The 12,740-nt window shown below is 40.6% G+C and overlaps 1 protein-coding gene across 1 annotated transcript in view; it reads left to right on the top strand.

Moving 5' to 3' along the window:
- Positions 1 to 12,740, top strand: part of CAP2 (cyclase associated actin cytoskeleton regulatory protein 2) — a 105,693-nt gene that overhangs the window by 74,450 nt on the left and 18,503 nt on the right. The window contains exons 5-6 of the mRNA XM_069960161.1: positions 1,047 to 1,190; positions 11,214 to 11,299. Of these exons, the coding sequence (XP_069816262.1) occupies positions 1,047 to 1,190; positions 11,214 to 11,299 (230 nt within the window). The remainder of the gene's footprint in view (positions 1 to 1,046; positions 1,191 to 11,213; positions 11,300 to 12,740) is intronic.

The following is a 12,740-nucleotide window of genomic DNA, read 5'->3' as shown; positions in this document are numbered from 1 at the left end:
TGTGGACTATAGACAATCTATGGTAAAACCTCCTAGAACATGGCATGGTGCCATGATCACTGTGATCAGGCAGTTTCTAGGTAATTTAGCTTTAGGTAGGCACTGGTTACTAACTAGGCCAAAACCTTTTCTAACAACTCTGGCTAGGGCCTATGATCCAGTCTTCTGGGGAGAGATGGTTGGCCTTGCAGAGATTGGTTCTAACTCCTCCCTTACACCACACTTCTGGCAGAAGCTTTCAGAGAAAAGGTCATTTGACGAAGGTTTCATTCATCCTTAGACATGTGATCCAAGAGCAATGTTAACCCTTGCTCATCCATAATACTTCAGTGTATCTAGTGGCTCTAGCAGTGTGACAAGACAAAATGACAATGTATACAGATTAAATTTACAATACTCAGGCAAAGACATTTAGTAGCTGGGATACGGGTACCAGGCCACTGCAAAACATCAGTTCTTATAGGATACCTCTCGTTGGAGGCAGGCAGCACTGTCCCAGCTCGAAACCCTGACAATTGCGTTGTCCACCATTAAGGCAAGTGGTATATGGAATTGACAAAAGTTCCATAGATTTGCGTTGTAATACACTTAGAATGCAAGTCTATAGGAGTTCTGGCAATTTTGTGAACCGCTCACTTCAGCAATGAAGAACAGAGTTTCAAAGGTTCTGAGCCGGGATCCTGCTGCCTCCCCCAAAAGAGACGTATCCTATAAGAATGTTGCATTTTTGTTGAATTCTAACTGTGTCTGTGTGTGTGTGTGGGGGGGGGGGTTAGGTCAAAAGAGCTACAACAATGCATTTAAGTTCATAGCATTTTTGTGTCATTTTGCACTTTAGTGGTGTTTTTCAAGACACAGCATACAGTACTTAAGGGTGCAGAGTTATTTTATATTTGGTGTTTTTATGTAGGAGTTGCTATAGTTAGGAGTTGCTGTATTTCAGGATGCCAGAAAAAAACAAAATGCCATGAAAAGGCAGGTAAAAACTGAAAAATGCTTGAATTACATGATGTTTAACATAACAACTATATATTTTATCTTCATAGGCTGAACTGGAATTGATCCTAAAACCCATTTCAGAAAAGATTCTAGAAATACAAACATTCCGAGAGAAAAACCGAGGAAGTCAAATGTTCAATCACCTTTCAGCAATAAGTGAAAGTATTCCAGGACTTGGCTGGATCGCAGTGGTGAGTTTTTTTTATAGTGCTTGAAAATCCCTATATTGTAATCCGTATTCTTCTTCTTCCGTTTCTTCTTCCGTTTCTTCCAGCCATTTTTCTGCACGTAATACTGCCCGAACCGCTTGCGCACAGACTCCGTTCAAACTGCGTTTCGAAGCCCTCGGCGGTGTGAGGTGTGCGTTTTTAAGAAGTTTACGTTTAAAGACCCCGAATTTCACATAGAAAATAATGGCCCATTGGAAATAATGGCCACACACTAACCGCTAACAGCCAATCACAGCACATATGCAAATAACTGAAATATAGCAGCCAATAGGAACTCTAAGGTCTTGTCAGGCAATGTGTCACAACAGTCACACAGTCACATGTCCACTATTGGCCAATAGAAGATGTAGAAGATGGAAGGTCCTAAATAGAGATGAGCGAACCTCGAGCATGCTCGAGTCGATCCGAACCCGAACTTTCGGCATTTGATTAGCTGCTGAACTGCTGAACTTGGATAAAGCCCTAAGGCTATGTAGAAAACATGGATATAGTCATTGGCTGTATCCATGTTTTCCAGACAACCTTAGAGCTCTATCCAAGTTCAGCAGCCCCAGCTAATCAAATATCGATCGTTCGGGTTCGGATGGACTCGAACCCAAACCAGGTTCGCTCATCTCTAGTCCTAAACAATTTTGTCTCCCTGACATGAGTAAGATTGTCACGGTAACCGAGCAATGATCTTTACCAAGTACCCAGGTCGCTGTAAAAGGGACTCATGTCGCTCTTAAAGGGACGGGACCCATGTCGCTCTTAAAGGGACCCAAGTTGCTCTTAAAGGGACGAGACCCAAGTCGCTCTTAAAGGGAAGGGACCCAAGTCGCTCTTAAAGGAACGGGACCCAAGTCACTCTTAAAGGGACGGGAGGCATGTTGCTCTTAAAAGGGACCCAAGTCTCTCCAAAAGGTACTGGACCCATGTCGCTCCAAAAGGTACTGGACCCATTTCGCTCTTAAAGGGACCCATGTCGCTCTTAAGGGGACCACATGTCGCTACAGCGACTTGGGTTCCTTTAAGAGCGACTTGAGTGCCTTTAAGAGCGACCTGGGTCCCTTTAAGAGCGACCTGGGTCCCTTTAAGAGCGACCAGGGTCCCTTTAAGAGCGACCAGGGTCCTTTTAAGAGCTACCTGGGTCTCTTTAAGAGCGAAATGGGTCCCTTTAAGAGCTACCTGGATCCCTTTAAGAGCGACCTGGGTCCCTTTAAGAGCAACCTGGGTCCCTTTAAGAGCGAAATGGGTCCATTTAAGCGCCAAATGGGTCACTTTAAGAGCGACCTGGGTCCCTTTAAGAGTGACTTGGGTCCCTTTAAGAGCGAAATGGGTCCATTTAAGCGCCAAATGGGTCACTTTAAGAGCGACCTGGGTCCCTTTAAGAGTGACTTGGGTCCCTTTAAGAGCGAAATGGGTCCCTTTAAGAGCGACTTGGGTTCCTTTAAGAACGACCTGGGTCCCTTTAAGAGCCACCTGGGTCCCTTTAGGAGCGAAATGGGTCCCTTTAAGAGCGACCAGGGTCCCTTTAAGAGCGACCTGGGTCCTTTTAAGAGCGAAATGGGTCCCTTTAAGAGCGACCTGGAATGAGTTGGATATAATACAGAAAATGGAAATGGGGATATTAGCCCAAGACAAGTGGAAGAAGTGGGTTATGGTTAGGGATAGGGATATGTGTAGGGTTTGGAAAGTAGTAAGAAGGATGCTGGGGATTGAGGAGTTTTTTGGGTTCACTCCTCTATGGTTAAATTATTCTCTTGGCATGAATGGGTTTGGTATAAGTACGGGTCTGTTTAATGCGGGAGTACGGAATCTATCAGATATTATATGGGAGGGGAAGCTTAAGAAATGGGACCGGATACAAGACGAGTATAACGTGCCAAGTAAACATTGGTTAGATTATGCCCAATTACATTCTGCCCTGGAAGATCTTGCGAACAGGCGGGGATTGGGGATAGAGGCAGATGGGTTGGTAGATAAGATCAGGGGCTCCCTAATCAAACGGAAAGTGGTGTCTATTATTTATGGATATCTGTTATCAAGGAAAGAGGTTTCCAGTGGGAGTAAGGGAAAATGGGAGCAAGAAATTGGACAAATAAGGGAAGAACAATGGAGAAGGATATGCCTGAATATAAAAAGAGCATCTAAATCAGGGAATCATCGTATGATACAATTTAATTTGGTGCATAGGCTGTATTATACTCCTAGGCTTTTAGCTAAGTTTGAGGAGCAGGGGTCATGCCGGTGCCCGAGGTGTGAGTACTCTAAAGCGGACTTTGGACACATGATGTGGACTTGCCCAGAATTAGATAGATTCTGGAAATCTGTACTTCAAGAGATAGCAAATAAAGAACAAATCGTAGTACCCTGTTCTCCAGTTATTATTATATTAGGAGAAACCTCTGAAATTAAGGTCACGAGAAAACAGAGGGAGAAACTAGGCAGGTTACTATTTTACGCCAGGCTCTTGATTGTAAGAGGGTGGATGTCCCCACAGCCTCCAACTTATGAGAAATGGAAAGCATGTGTACAGAAATATGAGATGTTTTATATTAATCCTTAATTTGTTTTTGTTTGTTTTTTTTTCCCTATCCCCCAGCGGCAAAGGGAATAGGGAGGGTTGGGAAGGGAGGGGAGAATATGGTATTAGGTGATTTTTTGTATTTCCCTTTTTATTGGGTGAATTTTTTGTATTGTATTCTCGTTTAAAAATAATAAAGATTATATTTAAATTAAAAAAAATAAATAAATAAAAGAGCGACCTGTGTCCCTTTAAGAGTGACGTGGTCCCTTTAAGAGCGACCTGGGTCCCTTTAGGAGCGACCTGGGTCCTTTTAAGACCGGCCTGGGTCCCTTTAAGAGCGACGTGGGTCCCTTTAAGAGCGAAATGGGTCCTTTTAAGAGCGGCCTGGGTCTCCCAAGTCGCTCTTAAAGGGAAGGGACCCAAGTCGCTCTTAAAGGAACGGGACCCAAGTCACTCTTAAAAGGATGGGAGGCATGTTGCTCTTAAAGGGACCCAAGTCGCTCCAAAAGGTACTGGACCCATGTCGCTCCAAAAGGTACTGGACCCATGTCGCTCTTAAAGGGACCCATGTCGCTCTTAAGGGGACCACATGTCGCTACAGCGACTTGGGTTCCTTTAAGAGCGACTTGAATCCCTTTAAGATCGACCTGGGTCCCTTTAAAAGCGACCTGGGTCCCTTTAAGAGCGACCAGGGTCCTTTTAAGAGCTACCTGGGTCTCTTTAAGAGCGAAATGGGTCCCTTTAAGAGCTACCTGGATCCCTTTAAGAGCGACCTGGGTCCCTTTAAGAGCAACCTGGGTCCCTTTAAGAGCGAAATGGGTCCATTTAAGCGCCAAATGGGTCCCTTTAAGAGCGAAATGGGTCCTTTTAAGAGCGGCCTGGGTCCCTTTAACCTCTTAAAGACGCATGACGTACCCATACGTCATGCGTCCGCAAGAGGTGTTCAGAGCGGGGCCGCGCGGCAACCCTGCTCTGAACCGCCGCGATCCCGGGGAAATGGATCCCTTTAAGAGCGACTTGGGTCTCTTTGACAGGGAAATGAGTCCTTTTAAGTTTTATTATTTTTCAGTTCATTCCCCCCAATTACAATAAATACATACATTATATATTAAAAGACATATATTATCTTGAAAAAACTGTGAAGTAAAAAAAAATAACTACAATGGTTGGACACAATCATATAACTGCTTGTATGTACATTCGACATAGCTGGGTCTATCCAGTAAGGGGTGGTTTCACACACAGCATTTTTTTCAAAAAAGGAACCAGTTTGGGCATTTTTTAATAGTTGTTTGTTTGTTTTTTATTTAAGAAAAGGGAGTATATAGGTTTCACCTCTTATACTTTTTATTCCTGCTAAATCTATTAATGTATTCAGTTCAAAAGCTGCATTGAATGTTTTCCAAACACAGTGTGTGACACCTGCCTTAGGCTAAGTTCACACAACATCAAAACAAGAGAAAAGAAATCAGCTTTTTCTATTTAAAAAGATGTCCGTTATTGTTGCGATTTAACTGACTGCAATGCATTGAAGTCAATGGGATGACGGACGTCCAAATTACACGGTGTATAAAATTATGGACATCTTCGCGGACGTCAAAATAATGATCATGTCAATTATTTTCCGACGTCATTTACAAACAGCGGATGTTATTTTTTAGTTGTTAACACACAGTTTTTCTTTTTTCAACGCCCTTTCTCCTTTTTTACTATAAAATTCAATGAACTTTTCACTTTAAAGTGACTCTGTACCCACAATCTGACCCCCCCCCCCAAACCACTTGTACCTTCGGATAGCTGCTTTTAATCCAAGATCTGTCCTGAGGTCCGTTTAGCAGGTGATGCAGTTAATATTCTAAAAAACAACTTTTAAACTGGCAGCTGGCACACCCTCTCTGTCCCTCCTCCCCGCCCTCCTCATCATTAGGAATGCTACAGGCAGATTGCCTACTATTCGTCAGCTGTGGCAGCCCGGCACATGGGCTGGATCATTAAGACACCTGTGCAAATGTTCAGCATGGAGAAAATGTTTCAGTGGCATTCCTAATGATGAAGAGGGTGGGGAGGAGGGACGGAGGGGTGGTGCAAAGTTAGGGCACAGATATTCTAAGCCACGCCCTGAGGGCACGGGGCTGTAAGTTTAAAAGTTGTTTTTTAAGACAATAACCGCATCACCTGCCAAACGGACTTATGGTGCGTTTACAGAGACAGATTTATCTGACAGATCTTTAAAGCCAAAACCAGGAACAGACTATAAACAGGGATGAGGTCATAAAGAAAAGACTAGGATCTATCCTCTTTTCAAATCTATTCCTGGCTTTGGCTTCCAAAATCTGTCAGATAAATCTTTCTGTGTAAACGCACCCTAATTAGACTTAGGCCAGGTTCAGACTATGTAAGTGTGCGGCTGTATTTGCGGCTGTAATTGTGCAGCGGTATTTTTGGTGGTTCATGCGAACGCTGGAAAGTATAGGATATACGGCTGCACAGTGCACACTATCTATGAATCTACGGCCCGATCGTAAACGGACCCGTAAAAAATGAACAAGACCATTGTTTGCGGCTGAATATGCGGCCGTGGATTGACAGGCAGGCCGTACGGAGTACTTCAAAAATAGCCGGCAATCATGCCGAATGCCGATGCCTCTAATAGTTAATATATTAAATTAATAAAACACATTTTCTTTGTAATAAAGACACTTTCGTTGGTCAATAATTTATTTCTAACGAATCCATCATTTTGCAATTAAATATACTGTTAAAATAAATAGATATATAAATAAATGTATATTTATCTATATATGTATTTTTTGACAGTATATTTCATTGCACAATGATGGATTCGTTAGAATTAAATTATTGAACGACGAAACTGAATTTATTTCCACGAAAATGTGTTTTATTAATTAAATATTAATTAGTACAGGAAGCTCCATAAGCCGTTAAGTCATATTGCCGGCAATAGAGCTTTCTGTACTAATCATCACTTTACTTTAATTAAAACATCAAATGTTTCTTCTAATTATGTTATCACAATAGCATTATTAGAAGAAACATTTAGAATTATATGTGCGTTCAGCTGATTGGCTGATCGGCTGAGCGCACATATAATTAGCCGGTCCGCAGTACAGTCACTTCATTGTGCTGCGGACCAGCGAAGAGACAACATCGGGGTGAGTATAGAGCTCTCCCCACCCCCTCCCCAGCACTGCACCCCTCCCAGCAAGGAAGGGGGGTCACTTAACCCCTTCCTTGCTGGGATGGGTGCAGTCTGACATCAGTCTGGCCCCCAAGGGGTTAAGGGGGATGCAATACATCCTCCCTTAACCCCTTGGGGGCCAGACTAAGCAGCGATCTGTAAAGATGCTGCATACTGTAAGGAGCACAACACCGCTCACAATGATGGGTGTTGTGCTCCTGTTTGTGTGTTTTTTCTGTGTTTCTCCCTTTTTGTTTTTCAGATATCGGTATCCTGGGGATTACGTCGGATTCCGTGGACTACGTCGATGACCAGCGGGTGTGGGGGTGTTTTTATTTGAATTAAAAAAAAATTTAACTTGTGTCTTGTCTTTATTTCTTTACTTTATAGACTTAGTAGTGGAAGCCGTCTAATAGACGGAATCCATTACTAAGTTGGGGCCTAGTGTTAGCCGGTATAAAATGGCTAACACTAACCCCCCATTATTACCCCAGTACCCAATGCCACCAGGGGTACTGGGAAGAGCCGGGTGCCAGTGGTCCCGGAGCGTCAAAATTGGCGCTCCTGGACCGGGCGGCAGCAGGCTGGTAAGATTTAGGGTGGGGAGGGCCTAAACCAATGGCTCTTCCCACCCTGGTGTTACCAGGCTGCTGTCGTTTGGTTTTTAACCCGGCTGGTTATAAAAATAGGGGGGACCCTATGCGTTTTTTTTTTAAATAAATAAATAATAAATAAAAAAACGCATAGTTAAAACACAAGACACAAGTTAAAAATTTTAAGTCACTGTGCTGCGGACCCGCTAATTATACGTGCGCTGAGCCGATCAGCCAATCAGCTGAGCGCACATATAATTCTAAATGTTTCTTCTAATAATGCTATTGTCATAACATAATTAGAAGAAACATTTGATGTTTTAATTAAAGTAAAATGATGATTAGTACAGAATGCTCTTTTGCCGGCAATATGAATTAACGGCTTATGGAGCTTCCTGTACTAATTAATATTTAATTAATAAAACACATTTTGGTTGAAATAAAATCAGTTTAGTTGTTCTATAATTTAATTCTAACGAATCCATCATTGTGCAATTCAATATACTGTCAAAAAATAAATATATATATATATAAATATACATTTATTTATATATATATATATTTATTTTAACAGTATATTTAATTGCAAAATGATGGAATCGTTTAAATTTAATTATTGAACAATGAAAGGGACTTTATTACAACGAAAATGTGTTTTATTAATTCAATATATTAACCATGAGAGACATCGGCATTCGGCATACTGCAGAGGCTCGCAAACCCCGGTAATAGCGATTCATGTAAACTGTTTCCCTGCTTTCCCAGATGCATCCAGAGGTGTTTGCATCACTTTCTTAAGATTTTATTAGTTATTTTTAGTTGAACCAGAAGTAAATGACCGTATGTTTTGAGCCGCATGTCTATTTTTTCCCACGGCCGCAATTTCACCTGCACATTTACAGCCCCATAAAAATTACAGCCGCACACGTACAGAGTGTGAACCTAGCCTTAGGCTGCATTAACATATTCTGTAAATTTGTTTGTAATTGTGGATCTGTCTTAGGGCCCATTGATTTCTATTGGGCTATTCACACTCTCTGTAGTCCTAGCACATGTCCTAGTGTGGACCGCAATTGCAGAACAGTTAGCCAATAGAAGTCTGCTCAATCCACATTTTTTGAGGACATTACAGATGTTAGATCTGTAACGTCCACAAAAAATACGGAACACCTTAATTTAACTGTCACCTACGCAATTTTTGTGGATCCACAAAAAATATGGATTGCGGATGCACTATGGACGTTTTATGTATTTTGTGGTTGATAATTGCGGACATAATATACGGTCCTGAAAAATTACTGAATGTGTGAATGAGGCCTTACTGGTATAATTCTATGTTAAAAAAATAAAAAATCCTAAAAAGAATCTAGAATTTTTCTAACAATCTGGAGTAAAGCGCATTTATCTTTCCCAAGACAAAATGGGGTGCATTTATCCTTTGCAATTTTTACCCCTTTTTTCAAGCTTGCACTTTTATTTAAGTTTACACTAAATGTACTGTACTGTCACCTGATGTATGATGAATTTGACATTTTCCTCTATTGCACCTAGTTTTTGGGTGCTTTTAACACCATCACACAAGTGGCGTGTACAAACCCATGATACTTAAAATACATCCTCTTTTTAAGCCAAATGCTTGATAGATGTGTCTAAAAAGTCAGATGAAAAAATTCTTGATGCATTTCCCCAATGGCCCAAATGTTAAACATAATCACTAATCAACACAGCAAAAAGAAAGTGCACCGGCACTACAGGTCGCAAGATTACACCACTTATATAAGGTGTAGGATACTCTTACCTTTTGGTGTAACGGTCGTGCTCTGTTCAGGATAGTAGTCCATGAAAATCACATATAGAAGAAATTGGCGAACGGCACATCACCTTAAAAAGATTCCACCTTTATTTTTCCATCAGACAGAACAACGCAGAAACATCTGAGAGGACCTCACTTCTTGCCCACGCACGTTTCTCGCTTAGGCTATGTTCACACAATGTTTTTTCAGCTCCGTTTAAAATGATGTCCGTTATTGTGAAGCTAAAATAACAGACGTTATTTAGTAGCCCGTCCTCCCCTTAGTACAATGACTGGTGTTTGTACATTATTTTAGTTTGGGATTACTAATTAGCCTTTGGGTGCGGCTTAATCGAAAAGTCCATTGAATGTAATAGTAAAGACAGAGAACGAACGGTGAGAAAAGGAAAACTGTGTGTGAACTATTAGGCTGGGTTCACACTGGGTATATTTCAGGCAGTATTTGGTCCTCATAGCAACCAAAACCAGGAGTGGATTAAAAACACAGAAAGGCTCTGTTCACACAATGTTGTAATTGAGTGGATGGCCGCCATATAACGGTAAATAACTGCCATTATTTCAATACAACAGCCATTGTTTTAAGATAACAGCAAATATCTGCCATTAAATGACGGCCATCCACTCAATTACAAGATTATGTATTATGTGAACATAGCCTTTCTGTGCTTTCAATCCACTCCTGGTTTTAGTTGCTATGAGGACCTGACATGAGGACCAAATACTGCCTGAAATATACTGTGTGTGAACCCAGCCTTAATTAAAAACTTCCGCTGTTTGCAAAAGACGTCCGAAAATAATGATCATGTTCATTATTTTGACGTCCGCGGCAAAAACGTCCATTATTCAATACACTGTGTGCATTGGTCGTCCATCTTCCCATTGACTTCAATGCATTGCCATTGCAGTCAGTTAAATCGTGGCAAAAACTGCCGTTTTTTTAAATATGAAAATCGGACGCCTTTTCAATATTTTTGACGTTGTTGACATAAGCTTACAAGCTTATAAGCTTTTTTTCAAGGCATTCTTACATGTATATAGAAAACTCTGTAAGAAAACATTAGCCTAACCGGGCAATCAAACAAACACACAGAGTCCTTTTGTAAATAAGATACTATTCCCACATTCTGATAGTAAGGAGGAAAGCAGTGTAAGGCTATGTTCACACAACGTCAAAAATATTAAAAAGGCCGCCGATTTTCATATTTAAAAAAAACGTCTGTTTTTGCAGCGATTTAACTGATGCATTGAAGTCAATGGGAAGACAGGCGTCCCATGCACACAGTGTATTGAATAACGGATGTCTTTGCCGCGGACGTCAAAATAATGAACATGATCATTATTTTCGGACGTCTTTTGCAAACAGCGAACGTTTTTTATTAGTAGTTCACACACAGTTTTCCTTTTGTCACTGTTCTTTCTCCATGTTTACTATTAAATTCAATGAACTTTTCAATTTAGACACACCCAAAGGCCAATTATTAACCCCAAACTAGAATAATGTGCAAACACCAGAGGCCAGACAGCTAAATGACGTCTATTCTAAATGGAGCTGAAAAAACGTTGTGTGAACATAGCCTAATTCTTAAAAAAGAAGGAGAAACCTAACAAATTACTTACTATGAATTAATTATATCATGTCGTCTAAACATATAGTGAGGCACTCTGGTGTCTAAATCCAGAGCGCCTCACAATCCAAGAGCTGTCTCCTTATATTGCCCCCTTGTAGTGGACAGCACCCCAATTTTAATAGCAAACACTTTAAGGATACAGTGATATGAAACTAACAGATAAAAGTACAGATTACTAAATTTGCAATAGTTATATCTTTTATAGCTAAGAATTGTGTAACTTTAACTTGTGTTATGTTTAGACACCTGCACCAGGTCCCTTTGTGAAGGAGATGGCCGATGCTGCTGCATTCTATACTAACAGAGTATTAAAGGACTACAAAAATAGGTAATCCAAATACTCATATCATTTCTATTGTGTGTAACATCCAGTCAAATCAAATACAGAAGTTATTATATGGGATGGATTTGGCCATGTTCACATATGGTATTTTACTTAGCATTTTGCACAGTGTTTTGTCAACCAAAATCAGGAGTGGAACAGAAAGGGCAAAACTATAATGGAAAGCTTTTCGGTTTCTGTAATTTCAACCCACTCCTGGTTTTGATTGAAAAAAGACTAACCTAAAGACTGACAGAGATTCTATGTGTGAACATCTGTTCTGGATGATCTGTGGTGGTAAAACCTTTACCAATACCAATCCTTTGACTTTTTTTTCCCCTACAAAGTGGCCATTTTGCATTCACTGTACAGTTAACTGTAACACAGCCCAATTCAAGTAAAGGGTGCATAGCCCCCTTCAAGGGAATAATGTATATTGGATGGCCAGGAGCAGTTTTAAGGATCAGTGGAGCTACTGGTAGTTATAACATCAATGACTATGGTAGAAACAAATTTAGAGTGACAGTAGTACTGAAATCCGTCTGTCATGCCATATTATTTCTAAAGCGTGTCTATTGTTTCAAACGGTTTTTAAAACTGCATGGTTGTGTAATGGTGCGTTTACACAGAAAGATTATCTGACAGATTATCTGCCAAAGATTTGAAGCCAAAACCAGAAATGGATTTGAAAAGAGGAGAAATCTCAGGCTTTCCTTCATGACTGATCTCTGTTTATAGTCCATTCCTGGTTTTGGCTTCAAATCTTTGGCAGATAATCTGTCAGATAATCTTTCTGTGTAAACGCACGAGTGATGACATGGTGATTTTAGTGATCTCACTGCTGTATTCGAGCCCCCTTCATGGTACACAGCTATTTCTCATTCTATCCATTTTTGGAGCCTAGACCAGAGCTGGGCTGGTTTGCCAGTAGTACTCATACAGGGACAACCTTTTCTATACTTTTCTGACCAATCACTAATTTTTGTATACTTTGTTTAAACATCCCCTGGAGGAAGTAAATATACAAAAATGAGAACAAAAAAATGAAATAGTTTTGTCGAGAGCTATAACAATCGTTTCTGCCGTCAGTTATTCGAGCAGCATCCAAGCCTGTTTGCTCAACACTAATAAGGACCATTTAAAGACTACATCTACAATGCCAAAAAATCTGCCTCAAATGTGGTATATCTAGTTATACAGTAATAATCCACCCCGCCGGATCACTGAATAACAGATTTCATACTCATCAGCCTGATGAAGCCTGCTGGCAATTTCAATATTAGCTGCAATAGCAAACCTATTAGTTGTCACCCACTTATACACAGCTGAAACTACAACAAAAGAATACAATTACATATTATTTTGGTAGGAAACAATAAACTAGGCTACCTTTTTGTAAGTGGCTTGTCATGGCTGACGCAAGTTAACTACAGTTAGGATTTACTCT

Source organism: Dendropsophus ebraccatus, chromosome 2 (genome assembly GCF_027789765.1).
Source record: "Dendropsophus ebraccatus isolate aDenEbr1 chromosome 2, aDenEbr1.pat, whole genome shotgun sequence".
NCBI lineage: Eukaryota > Metazoa > Chordata > Amphibia > Anura > Hylidae > Dendropsophus > Dendropsophus ebraccatus.
This window is presented reverse-complemented; position numbering and strand designations above follow the sequence as displayed.